This window comes from Athene noctua, chromosome 1, assembly GCF_965140245.1.
Source record: "Athene noctua chromosome 1, bAthNoc1.hap1.1, whole genome shotgun sequence".
Taxonomy (NCBI): domain Eukaryota; kingdom Metazoa; phylum Chordata; class Aves; order Strigiformes; family Strigidae; genus Athene; species Athene noctua.
The window spans coordinates 102,871,682-102,897,790 of record NC_134037.1 but is presented as its reverse complement, the minus strand read 5'-3'; the positions used below and the strand labels follow the sequence as shown (position 1 = coordinate 102,897,790).

The window sequence follows — 26,109 nt, the reverse complement described above, 5'->3', positions numbered from 1 at the left end:
ACTGAACACATAGTTTGGACACATGGAAAGATGACAAGTAAGCAAAATATTACAAACACACTACAAATTAACTAGCTTCAGTACTATGTAAATGGGTTAAAGGTATACCTCATAATCCTCTTCCCATTGTCCCCCCTTATTTGCTCAAAACAAAATTTAATTGCATTAACACTTAGCAAGCTTCAACAGCCACAACACTGTAAAGCATACCACTGAATTTTCAGAGAATAAGAATAAACAAAGTGGAATGAAGGCAACTAATGAAGAGAAAAAAAAAGATATGATGATACCAAAACAGCCAGAATGAAATGCTTATGAATAATCTCTGCATGGATGTGGTTCTCACTTTAGGCTTTTCAATTTTATTTACTTTTAAAACCAAAATAGAGCAAAATGCATTCAAAGGTGGAAGCTTACACAATACAAAACCCCTCCTAATTCCTAGATTCATGAAGGAATACATTTAATACACCTTTAAAGAGAAATAAGTTTTTTCATAATTCAAGATGGTTGCTTAAAACATAGTTTCTACAGTGCTCTTAGGAAGTACATTTAAGAAGCTGGTGCAAGTAAATGTGGTTAGCACACACTGGGTGTGTTAGTATTTGGGTGTAAACCCTTATTCTTGAAGTTCTGTTTTCATTTGACCAGAAGCACCAAACTATGCTCCTGCAGAAGGATGGGCATTAAGTTAACTGATTTTAAGAAATATAAAACTGTATAAAACAATCTAGTGTTTCATTCTTTATTCCTGCTGTATTCATGTTAATGAATAATATTATTAAAAGATTGGAGTTTATGTAAAAAGAAATACAATGAATATTTTCACTTTGCAGGTATGCTGAAATTCCAACATCCATAAATCAGAGATAAATGCAACTTTTGCATTAGAGAGTACCACAAATAATAAGCATATACTTTTATAAACCAATATGGTAGGCAGCCATGGATAGCTTTACCGCTGGCAAGTTTTCTTTTGCATGAAAAAGACAACATCCAGTTAGTTTCTACAGGAACTCACCTCGGATTATATAAACCTGTCCACCTATCAAGTGTTTTAGACAACAGAACAGTCCGTCTGACAACAGGGGGTGGAAAGCAGTAAAAGAAATAATGACCAGATGTCAATAGTTGGGTGAGAGAGGATCAAAGGTTAAAGTTTAAGAGGAAACACTATTCACTGGAGTGGAAGAACACAAAACCTTGGCAGCATAGATCAGAAAAAGGATTGAACAGAAGGATTGTTGGGTAAAATTTAATGAAATGAAAGTTTTGTGCAGTTTTTGTGTAATCTTTAACAAAAATTACACCACTTACATGATGTGTTATCTTAGCACTAATAGCTACTGGGTTTTAAAGCACACTCAACATAGAAAGAATCATGCAAACGATTAGGTTATAAAAGACTGGGGAAAAAAAATCATCACTGTAGCATTTTTACCAAACCTTATGCTTTTTCATGCAAACTCCAGCATATTAAGAAAAACTGCACACAGTAATAATACTTCATATATTAAAAGCAGTAAAATGAAAAATCACTGAACTGAAAACTAAGCTGGCTTTGCCTTAGCTTTTATAGTTACAGATATTTGATTGTAATACTTTAGTTCTTGAGTAGTGATGGACTTGGGCATGAGAATGATTAATCTAATATCTAAAAATAGCTGAGGGATGCTTACATCTGAAATTCAACTACATCTCTCTAATTAAAATGTAAAGATCTCATATGTATTTATGGATTTAATGTGCGTGTGCATGCGTACACATACATGCATTTAATGTGCAAAAGCTCATACCCTATTTCAACCAAAAAAAAAATTTAAATAATATTAAGAAGCACCTTTTCCTCAGACAAAATATTAACTGTCACACAGGGGAACGAAGACACGTTCTAACATGAGCTATTATTGCCTGCAGGATTTGGCCTATTTGCCTGTACTCTTGCTAAATGAGCTACTACGTAACATATAAATATATGACAGAGGAGCATGTACTGTGAAGAAGCAGAAATGTAGGACTGGGTCATATTTGCTGCAAAAGCATTTCACAGAAATTGCATAGGTTCACAACCCCTAGACTACAGAAAGGATCGCATGTGGGAAAGAATAATTGCTTCCATTTCCATCATAGTTTCTAAAGACCTGAATGAAAACTGACCTGTGCATGTACTTTGCAGTACTTCTCAGGACTCCGGACCACTGATGGCCCCAAAATCAAATGTGATCAGAGCATTTCATCATCATCCCTAGAGGCCTTAGTTTGCATTTGGTAAAAATGATGGCACACAGAGAGGCTGGTATGTGTCCCCGATGTACTTGACAGGGAGTTAGGAAATGGCAGTGGCATGGACCTGAGTCCAGGAGTTCAAATGAAGGTGCTACCACTGCTGGGGGGAGGGGGACAGCACATAGAAGAAATTTGGATTCCACAATATTCTGTGCATGGTCTTACTGGACCTAAAAAGTGCAATAGTTTCCAGCTTTCTAGAAACAACAGAACTCCAAACCCGCATTCACCTAACCAGAACTGGAATATTATTATTATGAATATCAAAACTTCCCCCTGTCCTTCACAGGGAATGACAAAAGGTAACACACAAGATCTTCCCTCCAAAAAAGGTCAGACAGAACATGGTATCACAGGGCTATACGCCATGTTCTATACCTCTTTCTTGGAATCTGAAACAGATTTTTGACCCCAGTGACACACACAACAGTTAGCTAGACAGCATGGGCCCACAGAGAACATTTTGGGAATTAACATACCAGGGAATGAGCAGATCTGTCTCCAAAACAAGTACTGAATCCCCGTTTAACTTGCATATTCCAAATATTAAGAAAAACTTGGCTTTCTCTAGAGATTCCAGAAGGATAAGCATAAGCCACCTACCGTTTTTGCTTGAAGGGAACACATGGTCCCTTCTCTCCAGGTCTCCTCTCCTGTTCATTTCTTCCCCCACCCCAGTGTCCTTGGGCCTTCCCCACTATTTCTACGCTTTGTCTCCAAATAGGTGACTCTGGGGCAGCTACCTAATCATATAAAAAGTATTAGAGATTCTTCTTTCACCTTCCTTCTCTGACTGTTAACAAAGTCTGGCTCCATCAGTGTGAAAAGTACAGAGAAAGCAAAGCAGAGTAAGGATGAGCCAAATGTAATTAATGAATAAAATAAAACATGGGTCAAGAAAGAAAGAGAAGAGCATCAGCCTCAATTTGTTTGGCTTACTTCCTGAACTCTAAAGACAAAGTGAGATGTGCAAACCACTTATAAAATGTTGGCAGCCTGCTACATAATCGAATAGTGCCAGATAATCTGCTAGCGGCATACAAATCTGGGGATTAAGAAACAGAAAGAGGGACTAAAACCTGAGCCTGCGGACAAAATCAAGAGGAGCAGGTAGATATGTCTGGCTACAACTTACATAAATCAGACTCATCGTCTAAAAACCAATAAAAAATAATTTTAAAAAAGTTAATTACTGAACTTGCTCAAGCTATTATATATCAAAGTATTAGAGACAGTAAAAACATTCTGTGTGCATGACATTCCATCTGGCTCCAGTGTATAAGTATACAAAGTTCACAGATATTTCAGATAAATGTATTTTTGAACAAATGCTTGAATACACAGTTCAAGTCCTTTCTGATGATGAACATTCCTTCTGCACAGTGAATATGTCAAAGGTCTCAATTTGTTTCTCCACCGTCTTCACTGTCATTCCCAAGTTACATATAATATATTAATACCACATATACACAGAGACATAAGCAATTAAAGACTGCAGTATCAACCTCTCTAGGAAGAGCAATAACTGTTCAGAGTGTTTATATTAATATTAGCTGGCATGTACTTTCTCTTTAAACACTAACTTTGTATTTTTGGCCTGTGATGTGAGGCATTAGTAATTTAGCAATTAATCATTATGATAAAGGTAATTTATTAGTCAGTCATCATGAAAAATTAAAACAGTCTTGTCAACTTACAATTAATATTTTGAATTTTAGATTTTTGCTATTTCCCAACTGACTAGAAATGTAAAACATGAAACAGATTAGTTGATGATTGCTCTATTTCATTTTGATTGGGTAAAACTAAATGATAGTATTGAAGTCCTTGCTACCAAGAGCCCCACCAGTACAGAAGCATTAGGATGAAAAAAGATTTTCACTCACTGGGTGGTCTGTTCGCTGCCAAGTTTTTGAAGTGGCTGCCTTTTATCACTTCTGCTGATAATCTTCCAGTTGTAGCATTATAAAGGAGGCCAATGAGGATTTCTGGAGCTGAGCCATGTACCAGAGACTGACAGGAGGAGGTACTTTCACTGCAAGACACTTCTGACATGCTCATTTGAGAGTCACAACCCTATAAAACAGATAAAAATTTCTACATATTTTATGGAATGATGTTACTGGGAAGTCAATTTTCAGAATAACACATAGAAAATTAGGAAAGCAACTTTACTGACAATAACAGAAGTTCCATTCAATCATCCAATAAGAAATGTACATCCTTAATATATACTAAGTTGACACATGTCAGAGGTAACAAAGACTAAAGCAATTTGAAAATAATTCTTAATTTTGTGTTTCTGTTGCTTCCTAATTCAGGAGAAATAATAACAGAAGATGAAGAGCAGCTGTTATGGTCCCTATTTACTTCAATTGCTAACATAAGACCTGTAACGTAATTTGTCAACATCCCGGAGAACATTAAACCTTGGATCTTTTACTTCCAAAAAATGGAAAACACTAGTAGAATTATGAATAAAATGCAGGAAATTCTTATTCATCCTTTGCAAAGGTTGTTCTCTAGACTGAGAATTTATGAGTAGCAAAATAACAGAACACATGCAAATAGAAAAATGCACTGTCTAGAATAAATTAGCTTACAAGGAATTTAATTGATCTAGGGATACAGAGATACTAGAAAATAGACCCTTTATCTTGGGTGGCAAAGGAAGAACACCATCCTAAAGCTCACCAAGTGATGCTTTAACTTCCACCTGAAAGCTTCCAAAAAATTCAGATCTCTTATGCATTCTCACCACATCACCTCTTTGACAGGAGATTCTAATATTAATTTTCATCATTTTAATCCCTCATTATTGGCCTTAAAAAAAAGAAAAAACCCAATGCTTTCTTTACGTTGCCATGCTAATCATAACATAGTTCCTACTTTCATTTCTTGCTTTCATGAACCGGCACATAGAGTTGCAGCACTGAAAACAAGAAACTAGATGGAATCTAGCCAATGTCACAGCAATTTGCTTGGTAGCAGAGAAGAAACTTCTGAAAGAATCATAAAGGGATGTACTGATAATTCAGAAAAAAATATAAATTGGATCCACAGATTTTTCAAATATGGCTTGACTCATTTGGGAATCTGGCAGCACTTTTTCAAGGAGTTATCATGATTTTATGAAGCTGATTCTTCCAGATTCCAAATGTCTCTATCATTTCCAGCAACAGCTGACACGAGTGGAAGATCAGTTCTAAAACCTAAATAGCACAAATCCTCATCAAGATAAAAGTTAACTTTAAAAGCAAGTAACTTAATCTGACACATAAAGCCCAAATGCATTACAGAATCTCACATTAGAGAGGGCATGATAACTACTACAAGAAATGATGAACCTACAATAATATCCCTCATACTGACATTTTAGCTAGTTCTTCTCTATAGAACATTTCCAAGAAGTTTGGCAGATGTTTCAAGCAGCAATCCACTTCCTCATTAATAAACATTCACTTTTGTTAGCAAATATATTCTTACTACTAAAGAAGGACCTCAACAAAATTCCCCGACTTCCATCCTCCAAGCTGAAAATTCTGAATTTTAGATCTTTGGTTATTTCTCCAGAAGTTCTTTATACAATTCTAAGAATAAATTTAAAATGGGCTGCAAATTGCTGAAAATTAATTACAAGCATACATTCATTCTCTGATTTTTGGCACTTACAAAATGGGAAACTTTTGATTCCTAACTTCAACAGTAGAATACAAAATGGGAAGTTTAAAAGAAAGATAACTTGATTCAACAGTCAAAGTATACTGCACACTTGAAAGCTTCAGCCTGTCTCACAACTGCAGCTATGATGTAAGCTTTCCAGTCTTTTGAAGTTGTAACACTTTATACCTATGGTGCTTATTCATCTTACTATTTTGTTGGGCCAGAAATTTAACGACAGTCAACTGGACACTGTTCAAAGCTTAGGTCTCAAGTTTTATTCTGATCATGCTGCAAATCCACAAAAGAGACATACAAAGCAAGCAGATAGGTAAGACTCCCCCCCAAACCCTCAGAGGGCTTTGACATCTGTACTGAGAGAAGGTGATGATGGCACCTTTTCCTAATTGGGACATATTTGTGCAGTTTACTGATCTTCTAATAGTGACTCGGTGTAAATCAGTTTATAACAGTTAAACTGATTACAATGGGTATCAGAATAATGTTTAGAATGCTAAAAATAGTAAATAAGGAATGAGTGATGACTGAGTGGGAATGAGTCCTGAAGTACTTTGAAAGGGAAGAGAAGTAGCTTCTGTGTAATATAATAAATGCGGAAAACAACTGAAAAATAAAACAAGTGTGATACTACAAAGTTACCTAAGGATGGGCTAGAAATACCATTCCTTTACAGCAGAATCCTGATGGATGTGAGGAGGACAAGACTGTGTTTGACGGCCAGAGAAAAGGATCTCACCAGCTGAATGGTGGGATGAGACCACCTCCGTCATGCTTCAGATTTGTAAGTGGATGGAAATGCAACTAAGTGGCTGTACCTTAGAACTGTTGCACAGAAAGAACTGGTAGATGTAGCCTTGATGAAAATCTGGACAGAGGGTCTAATTTAAATGTTTTGTTACAATATTTTCTAAGACAAATTATTTTGCCTTTTGTTTTGAGACAGGTGGTAGGTTTGAAATAAACAAAAGGACGTTTAATCCTTAGCGTATAACCACCTTACGAATCTCCTTCCTACAAAATGCTCTGGTGATAGAAGTTTAAAGACATCAAATACAGCAACCAAATTCACTGAAGAAACAATCTAAACAATATTTTGTTTTCCATTTCATATAAAAAAAGACTCCAACCCATTTTGTTTCATGCTGACCCAAACATATTTTTAAAAATGCTTTTTAGTTATGAACTGGAAAATTCTAATATAAAATGAAGTGAGACAGAAAAAAACCGAAACAGTGAGATGTGAGGCAGATTAGAAAACAGACATGTTACTGGGTAAAAACAGTGTTGAACTACATAAGCCAAAGTATAATTTCTGTGTCTATGATAAGGAAGAATACAAGAGAATTTGGTAAGTAGGTAAAAGACATAAGAAAAAGGGGAAGGCGAGGTTGCATTTTGGCAGTTTTCTTTTGAGAGAAAACAGAAAGATCCTATCAGGAAGAGAAGAAGAAACAGGAATCAGGGAAGGTAACGAGAGAGCTGAAATCAGCAGGGATCAGATCAACAACTGTAGAAAGACTTCATTGCAGGACAAAGTTAAAATCGGGGATATTGAGTACAATTAGATGGTTTCTCAAAAGTATTTTCTCCAGCAAAGAGTTTACTGTTCACACTGTGGAAATCCATTCATTGTTTTAAAGGTGTTCTGTAATAATGATGTCTGTTGGTAAGCAACCTGATTATGTGTTAAATCTGTAAGCTGCACTAGAATTGAAAATAACAGTTTTTCAAGTCTCTGTTTAGAGGGATTTTGTTTACATAGTCAAAATTCAAGAAGAGTGCTAACAAACTCATCAAGAAAAAAGCAAGATAAGAAATTACATTTTTACCTGCTCAAAACACAAGCTTCATGATCACGTGCCAAATTTAAAATATTAACACTGGAATTGCTAATTGGTACAACGTGAATATAAACTTAGCTACAACGAAGCTTTCATCTCATGACATCACAGTGCTACCAGATGCTTTTCATCTCCACACAGATCTGCATTGAATCTATCTGTAGGCCACTTTGATTCTGCAGCTTCACTGTGGGGAATGTAATATTTAGACCAAAAGTTACTATTTGTTTGAAATAATCTGTCTACATAAGTTTATTTTTATAACTCTTCCCGTTCTGTCCATAAACACTGTGCGGATTTTAATAAGCATGGAAAAAAAGAACTAAGGTTCCATAATAGGAAAAGCCTTTCAAGGTCAGTGATGCACCAGAATAGCCTAGTAAGAAGTGTTGTAGAATCTTAAATTATTTTTAAGAGCTTAGATGAACTGTTAAGGTATTGATGATCTAGCCACAGTGTGAGAAGCTGTCTCTTGAGGTTGTCTCAAGGATATTAATGCTAAATCTCTATTATTGTCAATTTATCCATAACAAAAATAGATTATTAACAGTAAACACAAGAAAAAAAAAATAGGTAAAGTTTATTCCAAATACTTGGTTCAAAGGCTTGTCTTACTACAGTAAATCACTTAATTTTCACCTTTTTGATTTTATAACAGTGAGCTCTGTGCAAAGGACCTAAGCCTTTCCTATATATGCCACAGCATAGTACTTTATTGCAAAGTTAGGTGGATTTTTGATCAGCACTTAAGAGAATCACTGCTTTTCACTGGATAATGTAAGTAGTATGTGCTACATTCTACAAAAACTTAATTACTAATTCTCCAAACTACTGTCCTTGATGAGTTCTTTGCATATTTTATCTAGGGAAGAAACAACACTTTTTTAATAAAAACATTCCCATTAAGCAGTATTTATATTTCACATGTTGCTATTGTACAAAAGTTGGCAAACAAAAAAAGAACACTCTTTTTTCCCTAGTACCAATGGAAGTGAACATACACAATGCAAATTAGTCGTGAAGCCCTAAGAAATATTTTCAATAATCTTTTTCTCTGCTCTCTTATAACGTAGAGAGTTCTCTATTCGCAACAATGACGATACATGTAAAATGTATTTAATTGTCTTTCTTCAACAGAATTCCATGGAAACAAGATATTTATTACTTACATATTCATCTCCTACTGTTATTTTTCTATACCCTGAAGTTCTGCTTATAGATTCTGCTCTTAAGCCAACCGGAGTCACACGGAATAATGTGGCCATGCTCTGAGGGCAGTATAAAAGTTCATTTTCCTCAATCCACAGGTTAAAATCATGTGTCTGTAGGCTTACGAAACAAGAACATCTGATTCTCTTGGCTTTTCAAAATATACACAAGAAAGATGAAGCCTTGCTGACAATCCTTCAGCAACAAAAATCTGATTCACAGCATGTTACTTGTCAAAATGTCTCTCTCAAATTTTAAATGTTAATGTTATACCACTAATCTCTTAAAGAACTTTTTTGCACGTTATTTTCTTTTACTTCTATCTCAATACAACTGAGAGGTTAGGGAAGGAAATTTGAATCCTAGTAGGCAAAAGAGGGAACTGAATCCAGGTCTCCAACATTTTAGATAGAAGTATTCATCTCTCAATCACCAGCCCAGTGATGAACCCTGAAGCTATTGTTTCACTTTGAGGCAAAAGCTCACTGAGGTGATGAGAGCACACAGGCACCAAACAGGCTCCAGACCTGCTCTTTGCCTGGAGCCCATCCTCTACTTCCCTGAGAGCCAGAGAGGGGGAGAAAATTGAACCTATAGGCTCCACACTCCTCATTAATGGCTTAAACTCCTTATTAGGGGTTTAAGCACTAGATACTTCATAAAAACATGTTTCAAATCTAAAATATTTTTTATTTAAAAAATCAAGATCATTCCTGGGAAGAGAACTTAAACCACCTGATGAACTCAGCCCTGAAAATATAGGGACGTAAAATAATCAGGAATGTCAAAGAACAGAGGTTTATAATTTTGAATTCTGGCATCTAAATCCCACTTATGTACTATACTGGATGCTTTGATGCTATTGTGGAGATGTTTGACTCAGTTCCTCATCACTTTCTCTTCTGTTTCTCTTAATTCATGGGAGAACTCTGAGGATCTATATACTTGAAAAAAATGAAGTCCTTAAAAGTATAATACTGATAACAAAACAGTTCCTTAAACTAAACAACTGACACTGTTTCTGTATGCTAATACCTGCAGGAAGTATCAATTTTTTGTTTCTAAATGCAGAACTCAAGTGTTACATAATGCTCAAAACAATACTAAATGTTTGAAATAATACAATTCTTATTAATAATAATAAAATTTAGCAAAGATGTTGCAAAATAAGAAAGAAGAAGCAAGTGCCAAAGAAGGTAATCTTTGCTGTTGAAAGATTTCTTTCCGGACTGTATGCCATTCTCATTTAGAGGCTTGGGCAATTTAAAAAAATACCTGATTTCAAATGGTGTCAATCTGGATGTTCTAGGGGGATTTTTGTTTGGTTGCTTTTTGGGGTTTTGTTTGTTTGTTTTTAAAGAAAACCAATACTTCTGAAATCATACAAAGCTACCTATTTTGACAACAGGTTAGGGAAGAAATTCCAATTCTTATTGTAGCTGTCTGTCCTGTATAGTAAAATTAACAGAACATACAGTTATCAGTATTTTGCTTTAAACTAATATCCTGAACCTGCAAACACAAACATATACTTTTACACTTACATCTTACAAAGATTCAAGTTTAGGAAAGCATCGTTATTTATGACAGGTAATAATTTGGGCTTTTTTGCTTAATATCTTCCTTGAAGCATGTTCCAATTAAGTATAATGTGCATTTTTATTCAGGTACTTCACACTTTACAGTATTAATATCTAAATCAACTTAAATCACAAGCATGAAAGTAAATATTCTAATAATATTTCCATTATGCAACTTGATTTTAGGAAAAAAACCAACCATGTTTATTTTGTGTAGAATGGCATGCTTTAAAAGTTATCAGGATTTCCTATTCACAAATTCCAATTTAAAAATCTTTAGCAAATAATACATTCAACATTGATGGTATTCACATAAAATATGGAATTGTTTTGATTATTAAACTGTTATTAATGTAGAAGAAAATGAGATTATCTGAAGTAATAAAATTCACATTTCTTATCAGAAGCTTCTACTCTACTTTGGTTTTTATTTTTAAGAGAAAAAAACTTCTGGATGTAGAATTTTACAAAGCACATTGTTTTCTCACAGATGAAACACAGGAAAATGGATCTCAAATGAAAGATAATAATTCTTTCATTCACTACAGTCAAGGCACTAAAACCTTAAAAATTCTATATGCAGTTTTAACTTACCATAGCTACTATAACGTACAGAGCTATAAAACCTCCTTAAATACATGATTATACTACAGAAATCTCAATTTTGAAGTCATTTAAAATTAATTAATTTTAATAAAAATTAAAACCTTTGTGGATTTTCTAATAAGAATACAGTATTATTAAAATAATGTTTGTTTTCAAACTTCAGGATATCATAATTTAGTCATAAAATTAAAATGGCAAAAATAAAATTTATATGTTCTTAATAATGGCAAAACAACTTCCCACTTTTCTGAAATATTTTGAACAAGTTCACAGCGAGACTTCTGTTTTTCATATTTCAAAAAAATTTGCTGTTAGTACTTTCTGTCTAAAAGTTTTTGAAATTATCCGCTCTGCAGAGCAAAACATTAATTCTCCATAGAAAGGGAAATATTTAAAGTTTTCTACAACTTCTATCTGTCTGCATTTAAATTACAGCTTTGGCTTTCTTGCCAGATTATGAAAGGTCACCCTGTTGTTACATAGATTTAATGGGTTTGAAATTTGCACAGCAAACCTGACCAGCAGTGGAGGCAATTGGAAATGAATGGACAATGGAATTTACAGCATTTACAAAAGTGCTGTTTTCACATTGCAAAAGTCTACCAGCTTTTTATACTGCCATGGGCAAAAGGAGTAAAAGAGGCAAGATGCCTTTTATTATTGCATTCTGTTTTCTGAAATAAGACATGTAGCATCAAGAAATACTCAAGCACTAAAAGCTGTCAAGATGTTTGCGCTAGCAATTTAGCTAAGAACATCCAACATAAAATACAGACATTTTACCTGCACTCCTGATGAAGCTATGCTAACAGCTCCTACCCAGACTCACTCACACCTCCCCCTCTTTTTACACCTTGTCAGACTTGTAAGACCATGGAGATGTTACTGTGGGACAGCTTCCAAGACCACAGACTTTAAATTACAATGCTCATTGGGGAGATCAATGGCAAATAATTTAATTTTTCTCTTTTCTCTCAATTACACTTTTTCAAACTGGGAAAAGAGAAAAAGATTTGGTGACCAAACAGTAAATATAATTTATGAGTAGTCAATCTATGGACTAGTATTGGATTGCATAGACATTTGTGCAATTACTTTTTCACAACGAACAAATCCATTAGCATTAAAGGTATGTTTCTATATCGTTTGTCAGTTAAACTATTTGCAATTAACAGTTCACCGAGAAATTAACAGTTCACCCAGTTCTAATTTAATCTGCCAGTGATTAGTTCACCCTTTTGATTTGTTCAGGTCATGTTTAATCTCATGATCGAAGGATTACCAGGTGTTTGCAGCTGGAAGGGATCTCTTTCAGTTCTCAGAGCTACCATACACACCACAAAGAAGGGCAAGAGGTGGAAATAAATAGGATTCTCCCGGGCCCAGATGACAGCTGATTAAACCCAACAGAAAGACAGGAGCTGTGAAAGATGCAGCTCAAGGTCAGACAATGTGAGGGCCACACCTGACAAGAGGCTAACGCACTGAGGCTAAAAGAATCTCTTGCTAAAGGCACCCTATGAACAGAAATACTCATCTGATACCAAATACAGGCTGCTTGAATATACAAAGAAGTGATTACCTGGAGATCCTCAAGTCTAAAATGAAGAATGCTAATGAAGAACACTTAAGTGTAAAGCCCAGGAGAAGAAAAATCATCCCGTAAGTAAACCAAAAACTAAAATTAAAAATTGCCACAAACATGTAAGTTGTAAATTTGCAGAGTAGGTAGCTTCATCTGCTTGAGCAACATCTCTGACCAGGATTTCCCCCAGTGGAAATAAATAGGAGGAAAACAATGCAAATACTTTTGCTGAAGGGTGCTCAATCCTGCAAACAGAACTGTTTCTGTGTTTTTCCTTTTTCCTGTTTCCTTGAAAGACAGTAACAAAAGTGAGATGATCAAACCAAGTTTGCTGTCTCTCTAAACATCTGAGCACTGAGTAAAATAACAATTAAAAACTGGTATCTTGGCTTTAATCAATGAGTTGCTTGAAAAAAAAGTGCTTTACTTGCTTTGATCCCTACAATCTTTGAGATTTGGGTTATCAAATAATGGAAACTATGTTTCAGACATGGTATTACTATTTTGAGTGTATGATGATGCTTTTCAGTCTCTAAAATGACAGGCTGTGAAGGACTATTAGCTGTTGGATGGGCTGACCAGAAGTCCCCATCCCTGGAAGTGTTTTAGAGTAGAGTCGACATAGTGCTTAGGGATATGGTGTAGTTGAGAACTGTCAGTTAGGTTAACAGTTGGACTAAATGATCTTCAAGGTCCTTTCCAACCTAGATGATTCTGTGATTCTGTGAACTGGTCAACCATTTTGCTCCCAAGATGACAGAATGGCTGCAGTCACCTGAGACAAATTGTGATTTTAAAAAAAAAAAAGAAAAAAAGAAAACTGTCTAAAAGTATTCTACAAAGTATCAAGGTTATTCTATATGGGACTGAAACAGTCTCTCAGTCTCAATGCCTAGTCCAGTGCTTCTTGGATGAATAGACTAATTGTATGACAAAATTTGCCATGAATGATTAGACATATGTACATAAGAAAAAAAATCAGGAGTAAATAGCACTGATTTGGAAAGCCAATTAATTCTTAACTTACCATCTGGTCAGATTCTACCTGAGTTCTTGAAACTTGCATCTGTCAGAACAGTGCAGACACACCACTGGCTTTAGAGCACAGTAGCCACAGCTGTCTTTGGGTTCTTTTCCCCTCCATATCCTGATTAAGACCTGAGCAGAGCAAGCCACAGTTTGGCACCTATCTTCTCAGCTGCCAGGAGAAGTGCTTGGTGAACACCACACAAAGAGGCATACAACCTGAGGCAGTCATGACACAGAGAAGACAACAGCTGCTTCTTGCCAATACTGCCATGAAATGCTGCACAACCAGCGAAACACAGGGTGACTGCTTCATTTGCCAAGCGCTGTCAAGTTCTCCTGCAGCCTCAGTAACATGATCACCATTTTCCAATCACCTAATGATTTTCTTTCTTGTGTCAAAGGATTAATTCTGATCTTCCATGTTTTACACCACTAACTGAAATGCAGCAAGCTATTCCCAAGATAAGAATGTGCTCAATGTTTAAAGATAATTGCCCCTTACTTTCATGAACATAATTTTTACAAGCTAACCGGTAAGTAGAATTCTAGTTAAATAAAATACTATGAACAAAATCTTTTGCGTCTTTTTTTTTTTTTCCTAGACAAGTCTTAGTCATTTTTATTAACCATTTTAAAGTATCATACCAGTACTCAGTAAAGATCTGTTCGTACATATGAATTTTAGTATCCAACTTTCCAAATGCAATCCTGAATAGACCATGCCACGATAATACAGTTGTAAAGTCACCAATGCACCTAAAAGTATAAGAATTTGCACAAAACCTAACAGCTAGACTCTATAATGGACAAGAATTCCCAAGAAATAAAACCTCTTTTTCTGAAAAGTTTATAAACTGATAAGCATCCATTACAAAGAATACTGGACATAGGCCACACATGAAGGGCAACATGGAACAAATGCCTTAAGCACAATGCATAAACCAATGTATACTAGACGGTTAACCATTGTCCTCAAAGTAGGAGCGCACCCATGTGTGTGCAAGAGTGAGCATTTTCATACACTGCACCCATAAATGCCTTCAATCAAAAAAAATGTAATTGAAACAATTCTGATATTCTAGGTATTTATAGTAAAGATATAAAAAATAATCTTTTAAGCACATATGACTGCCTATACCATCCATTCTTTGTTACGGGGATCGCATCTGAGAGTTCAATATGTTAGAAATGGAGAATGTTAGAGAAAGAAAGAAAAATAGATTTAATTCTCCACAGTAAACATCTTGTTATTGAAAATACATAATGAGCAATTACTAGATTTGCTTGGCAGGAAGAGGTATGCTTTGGTTGTACAAACCGTACTTCCGAAATCAATCAAAAAATAAAAAAACATTATTGTTTGTTGTTATTCTACACCAAAAAGCAACCTATGGGATGGTGGAAAGATTACACTTGTTTTTTTTATCTTTTTCAAACTGATTTTACTCAATAAACTGCTTATACGTTTTTATAATCACATACTACTGGAGGCTATTGTTCACCGTCAGGAAAATTTTTTGGGGTGAGAAGAACAAAGAGCAACTAAAAACAAGTCCACAGGGATCTCCTGAAGAAAAACAAACAACATTGCAATAGATTCTGAACTCTAAGACGTGTGAACAAAAATTTGTCTACTATTGTATGAAGATTTCCCTAAAAGCATCAACAAAGGTCTTCCTGAGCAAACTACACTCAGACAAAACCACAATGTACACCCTGCTATTAACTTCTGATGCAGTGAACAGTTTTTATCAAATTTGAAAGGTACAGTCTCAGAAAACACTGACAACTGCGCTGTGGCTAGCCCATATTGGTTCTGCTGCTTCCTTCTCACTCAAACTTATACTGAACTTGGAAGAAAGTGTGTGATAAATAAGGGGGCTGAGGAGGAATTCCCTGTTACGTGGGAGAATGTAACAACACAGGACTGTTAAAGACAAATTGCAATAGGACTGGGGATAATAGCTGCCAATGCAAGACACTGCACGCAATGTAGGAAGGTGAAGAACAGGGTGAAATCTTGGGTGAGAAAGATAGCTTGTGAATATATTTGTAAATTTGAAGCCATGTGTAGCTTTGAAACCTATTTAAGGAACATACTAGTATGTACTCACCATGAGGGGGCTTGTCCACATTTTCACAATAACCAGAGAGTTGCAGGCCCCACTCGTGAGCATGCACTGTGTCTGAAAGGACTGAACTTGCAGGTCTACCTTTAACCAGATTCCCTTCTGAATAGCATTAAGGTATAACTGAAAAAAACCTAAGCTTCACAGGATACAAACTGTTCGTATGTAATCAGAAGGCAGATGATTAGCTAATAAATACATTAATATCAAGCACATACAGAAACAAATAAAATGTTTCTGCAGAAGAGATTAGCATAGATGTTTCAATGGATTAGGAAGTTTCAGTGACAGAAGGTATATTTAATATATAAAATCCATATAATGAGAAGCAGTGGAAAAAAATAGGACAACTATCATGTGTCCAAGAAATATCTTCATAAAAAAGCTGTCAAATATAAACAGTTCTCAGCAACAAAACACTCTGGTAACTGAGTAAGACAAATTTAATTCAGAATTTACAATGTACCTCATAGTGGATTTTATCATTACAAATATTCCTGAACAACTGGATGTCTCCAAATTAAAACATCACTTACATTCTCCTGTTAAATAACTCCTGCATGGCACTTATGATTAGTTGGACATAAAGATTGTTGTTGGTTTATTCTAGCAAAACGACAGTTGAAAAGTACAACCAATGTGTATAAATAGACCCAGAGGCAAACGCTGAGAATGGTAAGAACTAATTAAGCTCAAGGATCATGCTGGCATTAAGAACAACCAGTAATAAATTTGCCATGAAGAAATTCAGGTTGTAAATGAAACAACCTGATGTTTTCAGATGAAAATTCACAAATTTGTGATCAGGATGACATGGCTGTTTGCAATAACAAGGGCTTGAACTCAGGCAAGCCAGGATGCCCCCCTCCTTCTAGTCATATACCCTAAAACCACAATAAATTAACTATATGTAAAAATAACTATATGCAAAATAACTATATGTTTAATCCTTTAATAAATCTGCTCACTGAAAAAATATTATCATAATAATAGAAAAATACCTATAAACTCATATGTGAATGAATATCCAAAGACTTAAAAACTGATTTGCATAGTTCCAAAAAACCACCGATCCTCATTCAAGCTACTGAGACTATGAAGGTTCCTTTGCAGCAACAGGCAGGGCTAAGATAAATTTGCCTAAACCCCATTACAGCAACAAAGTCTAGAAGATCCCTTCTCTTCCCATTTTGTTCCTTCCCCCAAAAAATAATGAGAGAAAATGCAGACGTGACACCCTTACCATCTCAGAAAATAAATAGCAATCTTCTGATCTTTGATGCCTTCCGGAATTTTTTTACTCTCCCTGCCACAAGTGCTCAAGAAAATAGTACAGAAAAATAACCAACGCACATATGAGATACAGCAATCAGTCAAAAGCCTGTCCCATCCATTGGCCTCCTCCACTACTTCAGTAAATTTTGTACAAGAACCTACCGAAAACACACACAAATTTAACAAGTACATTTAGAATACTCAATGTTTTGTTTCATGGGGTGCTTTTTTCCCAGCTGTGAAACTGGCAAAATCTGCATTAGGAAAGTTCATACTAGGTAGATGAACCCCTTTATCCTTGGAATAGACTGATTTGTACTTCTTAAGGAATCATAAAAAAGCTGTTCTATTTCAGTTGATACTCCATCGGAGTCAAGCTTTAGTCTCAGCTTTTACTGATTTTCATTAATATATTTTTAGTCATCAAATATGATGGCATTTTGAGTGTCTTTTGTAGTACTCATGTTCAACAGAAATGCCATTTCAATCAATCCAAACTTTTTTTGAAAATGCAGAACAAATTAACTGCATTGTTTCACCGGAAAAAGTATTTTCATTTTGGTTCCTCTCCTTCTCTTTTTTTTTATTGTTTAAAAAACCCACAACATACACACAACATCCAAATTAGGATGTCCTTGCTAACTCACCTTCTCTCTCCCCCAGAAGTCCATTATTTGGCATACATGCAGCTCTTAACCAATGAACATTCAAGCACTCCTAGTCTAGAAAGCCCTCACCGCAGCATCACAAACATTCTCTTTCTGGACAAAAGTATACTTAAATACAAAACAGAAAAAGGAGATGCTGATGACTACCCATATAGTGATCTGTGGTTTTTGACAGTAATACTGAAGTTTACCCTTAGTTACTGTTGCTTTATTAAAAATATTGAAATTAAATTATTTTGGATGACAAAAACTTCTGTTCATCAGGTAGTTTTTTTCAGCAAAGAGAAATCCTTTTCAGTTTGAACCACTTTTCACATTATTTTTCACTTCAAACTGAACCCGAAATCAGTTATTTACTAGGTTCTAATCTGAAGTTATTAAAAACAGCTTTGTGCTCTCAGAATTCCTCCTTCCTATCTCTATTTCTTGAAAGGGAAATACCTTTTGCAACCCAGATAACTGCAACAAAGGGAGAGCACTTGCTAGTAGATCTTTTTTCTTTTTTTCTTTTTTTTTGGTAGTGAAATGCTGTGGCTAGCAGTGTAAGGATTTTTTTATTAAATATATATACAGATAAGTATTTGCATGTGTACATATATGCATACATTTGCCACTATATCCCTATTTATAGACTGGAAATATCTAAGTAGTTAAAAGGAAAAATATGGGCAGCTTGTCCAGATGGAAAGTGAATGTACTTACAGAAACTCTATGGATATTACCATTGTGCTAATACAGTGCTATGACTGTTGAAAAAAATTGAGTGGATGTGATGACTCTATAAATATACACACTACTATTCTTACAAAATTCAGGACAATGTATATCACTGCATTCTTATTCTGCCCCTTTTAATACTCACAGACAGACTGTAAGAAGGTTCCAGTATCACTGGCACTGACATCTTCCCTTGAAGATTCAATTTTGTTAAGTAAAAAATCTTTTCTCCCACAATCCTCTCTTTTTTCACGCGACGTACACTGTACAGTCTAAAGCGAACTGCATAATTCCCAATCATCTCAGACTCAACGTGATTAAATTTGAATGTCTCTGTGAAGACAGGGCATGGTCCCCGCTGGATGCTGGTTTTTGCTCTCTGCTTCTTTATAGGGAGAAGAACTAGGTGTACTTGCCATGAGCTTCCACCTGTCCTGCTGTATGTGGGAATGTCTGTGACAGCTGTCACTGTCACCAAAAGCTTCTGTTCCTGTGAGTCATAGTCAAAAGTCACATCCAGTGTGCCATATTTAGCTACTGGCTCAGGATCAAAAGGTTTAGGAAGCTGTGAAGATGATCCTCGAGCTGACATATCCTGAAGAAGAAGAAGAAAAAAAGCTATTTATTTATTGTATTCTATTATTAAATCTAGTGTGGAAATATATGGCTTTCTCTAAGCAATATGAAGGGACTATGATCTTTATGTTCATTTCATAAACAAGGTAATTAAACACCAAAATCCAAGGAGATGGCTGACTAGCAGCCAAGAAATCAAAAGGCTTTACCTAGCCGATACAAAATACAAAAGCCAGGAGCCAATCGGAGTTCAGATTAAATTAGGCTGTATTTATGATCTATTCTTCCGGATCCCACATTAAAATTTATGTATATTTGTTACAAAGTAGAACTACCTTATTTCAGTGTGAGTATGCACATAGTTTTAAGTTAACATATTACAGTGCTTTAAGAGCCAGCTACTGATTGAAAGCACAGTGAGATGTCAGCAAAGAATATAGGCATTACAACACCTGCATGCACATGCAGCTCTTGTTGCATGAGGGTTGTATGAATGTGCCAAAAATTATCATGGCTTTAGTAATGTAATTTTACTGGAAGTGTGTAAGATGCATCTGTGTTGAACACATCTTCTGAACTTTCTGTAAACTGCATCAGACTTAATCCTGTATTTTAAACTTAATTTTAAGATTGTTTATTGTCACTTCAAATTTTGAACAAAATATTGATCCCCTATACTGTTGCAAAAGCTACCTTGATAGTGATACTGAAGCATAAAATATTTACAAGTACAGGTTAACCTATTGTTCATATAATAAATTATTCCAAGTATGTAAACCAAATGCATCTCCTGTGTATTTTCATATTATAAAAGATACGCTTGTTCATGTAAATGAATAGATGCCACAATAAAGCTTTCTGGATTAAAAAAATCTTACATTCTTATTTTAAAGTGGTTGCTACATAGCTATGGGAATTTGTTTCTCTGAAAGCTTCACTCTTCAAGTTGTTGAGTGGCTATAAAAAAATTCTGGCAGTATTCTCAGTTCTTATTGAGTATGCTTACATTAATGACTGGTGTGACACAAAACGGGAAGAAGTAGGATTAGATTTGCTGCAATCTGTTAGTGTTCGAGGGCCATATGTACAAGCTATGTCTTCACCAGCAATGAACTTCACACAGACTGCAGTCCTAGCTCATCGTGAGGTACATGTAGACAGATAGCTACTGGATGACCTTGCAGCTGGGCCTTCCAGATGTTGCACTAACATGCCAGGTATGCAACATCAATTTACCAGGAGGTCTACTAAGACAGAAACAAACGTTGGCACATCAAGACTGAGCCCAAATATGGACTTCAAAACTCCAGGTAGAGACAAAAGACAAATTTGTACCAAAGAGAGCCTCTTCTGCACGTGACATCACTAATGTAGACTTACCCACAGATTTCAGTGCAGTAACTGGTTGTTAAAGACATTTCAAGGAAATATGTCAGAAAATATTTCTTCATGGTAAAAATAAATAAGTATCATTACAATTTATAGCAGAAAAAAGGAAAATTAAGTGGACCAAATCTCTATATTACCATCAGCAATTAATTTTTTTTTTTTTTGGTAAAAGATGTTCTACAATATTGGGTGTTCAGTTTGAAAAGTGTTATGTTGTTTGAAAAATTATATGGAAGAAAAAGATTTTTCACTACAGTCCTTATAATGTGATGAAGTTTTCTGAATTGTTTAAAAAATAATTCACTTTTACTGGGAGCTTGTTTGAAAGTACAGATACGATAAAGATAACTATAAAGAACAATCTGAAATCCTCTTGTAGTATCTCCTGACTAATTTTGGTTTTAATTATCTGCAGTATTAGTGTTCATATAACTGTGCATTGATCTTTAGATAAAAAAGCTCTAAAAATGTTGCACTGCATGATGCTTCAGAACACTCAACTGTTTTCATTTACCTCTGGACTAAGGACAGCTGTACTATCACTTGGTACATCCTCTTCATATCCTTTGTTATGGAAGCTTTCTATTTCGTGTCCCGTGCTTCCTTCACTTGGGCACTTGTACGAACATCTTGGACTGTTGCTACACTGGGAAAATTCACATTTACTGTCTCCAACTTCAGAAGGCGTACATGAAAGATGAGGAGAACCACTATCATCCTGGTATGGAGGCGGCTGCAGTTCATCTAGCGGAGGTGTTCTTCTCATCCTCTGAATGCAGTTCGCTAAGAATAAGGGAAAATACTTTACTTACTTTCTAATTATTTACTGTTGAAACAGTTCTGTGGAAAATAGTAAGTCTAAATATCTGGACAAAGTGTTTAAAAATCTATAAATGTATTTACATTTCAAATTAGATAAAATTATAGAAAAATATTTGTCAAAAAATAGAAATGAATGATCTCTCAGAGATTTAGATAAAAACAAAGTATTAAGTCACAATGGATTGTATAAACCATATCTAAATAAATATAGCACAAATATGACATGACAAAAATTCTAGGCTTGAACTTCTGGGATGCTTACCTTACAAAAACCTTTGGCTATCTTAAGTCAGATTCTGTGCAGGTGGAATGTAGACCAATTAAAGAAACAAAATGCACTCCCTAAAGCCATATCAAACTTCTGATTACCTCCCATGTAGTTCTTCACCCAGGAAGATATTAAACTCTGAAGACAAAAAAGGTACTAAAAAAGGCAGACACAAGCCTTTTCACTAAAGTGAACTCTGCTCACTAGTGAATTTAACAAGTGAAGCAGGGTCGCAGATTCTTTATTACTTGTTAAGGAGAGCTAAAGCATATGTATCCAGTGTCTAGAAGTTAGACATTAGGTCCAGCCACCGAAGACAGTGGAAAAAGGATCATGAGCTATCTTGTGTTTGCGATGAATACTTGACACTGACCATATTTGCTTCTCATACTAGACAGACAGACAGAAATGTGGTTATATATCTCCTTGGAAAATAAACATGATGCATAGCTATGGATATAGAAAGTTAATTCAAAATAACTGCATTTCAATTTTTGATCTTACATTTTACTATGCAGTATTGTGCACTTGACTAGAATTGGGAAGAGACAGCAAAGCATACAGTAGCTGAAAATAAAGGAATACCAAGGATAGGTAAAAACCCATATCACATTTTGTTTACATCTTCTGTAGAAGTTCTGAAGATTTCAATGCCCCTCACACGCAAAATTAACTTCTACACAACAATTTCAAAGCAACAATGCTTCTGGTGTCAGACATACCACTTTCATTCACAGTAAAAACTACCAAACAAGGAAGTTAACAAAAGTATTAACATTAGAACAATATAAGCTTTGATTTCAGATTCATGTAAGAAATAAACTGATCTTCTTTCCCACATGACAAAGGTGGTACATTTTAGTTTCACTATCAAATTTTTACATACAGGATTGCCCTGCCTGTGTCCTAAATTCTCACCAAGTACATCAACCTTTTAACTGTTTCAGAGGTAATTAATTACCAGTTGTTCAACACAGCATATAAACAGAGTATGCTTAAGAGTTGCCCTGTATGGAACAAGGCTAAAAACACAGCAATGTGGCTCTCCTGGGAAACAACAGTCTTAGCGAAAGGCTCCCTCTTGTTCTCCTTTCCTTTGGAAGTCTGGGCTGTATCTGACTGTGGCATACTGGAACATTTCACAGCATCTGGGACTTGATGTAAGCCCAAACCACCATGGTTTCAGTGCACACTGTCTGTGGGAAGCAAACCCAGACACATTGGTTAGAATGGAGGCAACTGGGTAAAAAAAGTTGGGTAACTGAAGGCCAGGGACAGGACAGCTCATTGTGGAGCACATGTACTGCACAGATAAACAGAGGATAAATATCAGTGATAATTGGGGAATGCAGGGCTCTCTTCTATTTCACCAGGCTCCTAATGGAACTCCTCTTGGCTTTAGCTAAGGTAAATGAGTAATTAAAACACTCCTACAAGATGATACCACTGTCAGGAATCCTCTCTTCTCTGATAAATCCATCAGAGCCAGCCTACCATTCAGAGTGATTCCAAATTACTGTTACAGCACTCCTGAAAAGCTCTTCTGCTGTTAGTTAGCCCAGTGCCACTAACTCTTGAAACTCCAGTCCCACTGGGCTGGAAAGGAAAACAGAGCAGGCAGGGAATCCTATATGTGAAACATAGTTATCAGTCTAAAAAGACAGAACCTTACGTATGAAAAAGAGTTAAGTGGGACAGTCAGAATCTTGAAACCGCCATGCAGGAATAGTGAGAAACCATTATTTGCAAAACAGAGAGACATGGGAAAGCACTTTAAAAAAAAAAAAAAAAAAAAAATTAGGTATCTTGTGCCCATGAAACTAGATAGACATAATTTTAGAATCTAAACATGTTTTAATTACAATAAAATAAGAATAAATATCCTTTAACTCTCTATACAATGAAAATATTACTTCCTTTTCATAGTTTATACAAATAAATATTCTAGCAAATTTAGAGCAACACCATTTCTGCTCTTCGTTGCTGAAAGACAACAAACAGAATTAAATGAGACAGTAACCACCATGTATCTATGACTTAATTTCTTTCTTTTCACATGTAGTCAGGTCTCTAAAGCCCCAGCTTTTCCACAACCTAACGAAATGAAAGCATGTCCGGGTAACTATCAACACCATTATTGTCTTACATGAGTAAATAAATGACTGTGTGACTCACTTTTTTCACTTTGATGAACTCCATTATATGTCCCTATGGGAAAAGTGCACAGGCTGTGTGACAGAAAAGGTACTTTTAATGTAGGCGGGGAAGAAGTGAATAAAAGACAATTCTTATTAACCAGCTGTGACTCAAAAATCCCAGCAAATGCTGAGACACTGGGGCAGGTTTTAACTATTATTGAAAGTTTAACTTAGCAAACAGAAATAGCATGTAAATTTTAAAAACAAATATCCAGGTTTAAAAACCTAAGGACACTGTCCAAACAGGTATAAACTGGTTTTGAACAAAAGGTTTCTCTACATAAAAAGATATAAAAGTTTTCAAATTTATTTTTAAAGTCTCATTTTAAATTCATTTCCCCCTCCTCACAATAAACGGTGCAATAAAATGATGATTTCATGTTATAGCTCTCTGAAAATACTGCAAATTTTAATTACATGAAGACATTCTAATGACTGATGATATCAGAGACAAATGGTATCACAGACAGAAGTGAATACAGCAACGCTGAATATCTGATACCCAGTATTTTCCTGAAAAATTACACAGAAGTAGCAACTACAACAATCAACCTATCAACAAAATTTTGCATATGTATCAAAAGCTTAAAATAAAAAACCACTGCTAATCCACGCTGGACTATCACTCATTGTATTGGAGAAAACCATTTGAACCTAAAGGAAAGCATGTTCTGAAGTGTTTGCATATTTACATGTACAAACACTACCTATATATACCTTGTAACTTCCATTTAAGGTATAAACTTAAGACAGTTACTCTTGTGCATACTTGTATATTGTGACAAAGCCAAAAATAACTTCCAAAGACCACTGAATGTGGCTAGTAAGATCTGCTAAAGAGTTACTCTTAAAAGCAAGTGGTTATAGTGAAAACCTAAAATTAATTGTTGCATCATTTCTATGCAAGCTTCCCAAGAAACTTTTTGCTCTCAAACCAGAGAGAAAAATAAATTTTGCCAATTCCCCCAATTAAATAAATAATTTTAAATTACCATACCAGTTTGGACTAGACAGGGTGTAAAACAAGCCAACATATATTCCAAACCTGGAAGATAGAAATAATCACAGAGAAAAAGAATTGGGTTTAGTCTGAGGTTCCTACCAGACAGAAAATGCCAAAGCAGAGGAAAGAAATAGAAAGATCGCACACTCAGTTTTTCACCCAAACTATGTGAAAGAACTATTCATTCTCTAACATAAACTCAATTGTTTAGTAACAAATATTTAGTAAACTCTGAATTGAGAATATAGTGTATTGCTGTTGATAGGCAGATCTGAATAAGCAAATGATTTTAATAATTAACTGATTTAATTAAATTTTCATCTTTCTTCAGCGGGCTGCAAACACATATAGCAGTGAAGTCCTTGCTCAACAGCTGAAGAAAACAGAACTCGAAGTGAAATACCTGACAAAGAAGCAGATCAGCATTTTGCCGGTACACTCAGAAATTACAACACGCAAACTGCCACTAGCACATCTAACTCAGAAGTAAATAGATACCTTCTTTTTAGTACTGTTTGTTAAACAATGAAGGTTAATCTGATTTCATAATTCCCAGTACAGGAGACTGGTTGAAAGCCAAGGGGAGGCGATACAGATCTTGCCATCAACGTCAAGGAACCATCAATAAAATCTGACACAGCAACCTAGGCCAAAATGAGCATTCCTGGGACATACAATTGATAACTTTGACAAAATACAGAACATTTTCACTCACTTTTCTGAGTGGAATCACAGTTTAAAGATACATGATCTTGAGTTTACTATAATAAATGCTTTTCTTTAGGTTTTCAGTTACTATTTGAACTTTCTACTTTCAATGCTCCTCATTTCTCCCCTGTTGACCATGTCAGGCTGTACAACATTTCACCATCAAGCTGGTGATGGTCCTTTCCATGTTTACAATGTTTAGACTTTGCTGTCTTAATTTTCCCAAAGGCTGTCGGCAGCAGCAAAACCTAGCTTTCTTTAGCCTGTACTACCTGGCAATTCCAAGAACATCCATCTCTCAACAAACAGAAAAAGAAGCTATCCTTGTGGTTTTAATTCCCCTGCCTCATAAGCAGTAATTAACTACATTTTTGTGACTTTGAGTTTCTCATATATATTACTACTTTAAATATTCATACTATTGTGGGAGGCAGCATTACAACAAAACTTATTTGGGAATCTCATTTCCAGTTCCTTTAAAATAAATAATCACGAAATATTTTTTGTGAATCATATTTTGTAATTATTGGAATATCTTC

The 26,109-nt window shown here is 35.3% G+C and overlaps 1 protein-coding gene across 4 annotated transcripts in view; it reads right to left on the bottom strand.

The window, feature by feature from the left end:
• The window catches only part of SYT14 (synaptotagmin 14), a 91,847-nt gene that overhangs the window by 9,748 nt on the left and 55,990 nt on the right, over positions 1–26,109 (bottom strand). For 2 of the 4 annotated variants that reach the window (XM_074897145.1, XM_074897148.1), the window contains 4 exons: positions 21,086–21,354; positions 18,752–19,201; positions 4,173–4,362; positions 1,022–1,078 (listed from right to left, as the gene is read on the bottom strand). In XM_074897145.1, the coding sequence (XP_074753246.1) occupies positions 1,022–1,078; positions 4,173–4,362; positions 18,752–19,201; positions 21,086–21,354 (966 nt within the window). The remainder of the gene's footprint in view (positions 1–1,021; positions 1,079–4,172; positions 4,363–18,751; positions 19,202–21,085; positions 21,355–26,109) is intronic. The other 2 variants (XM_074897147.1, XM_074897144.1) reach the window with 1 other exon arrangement.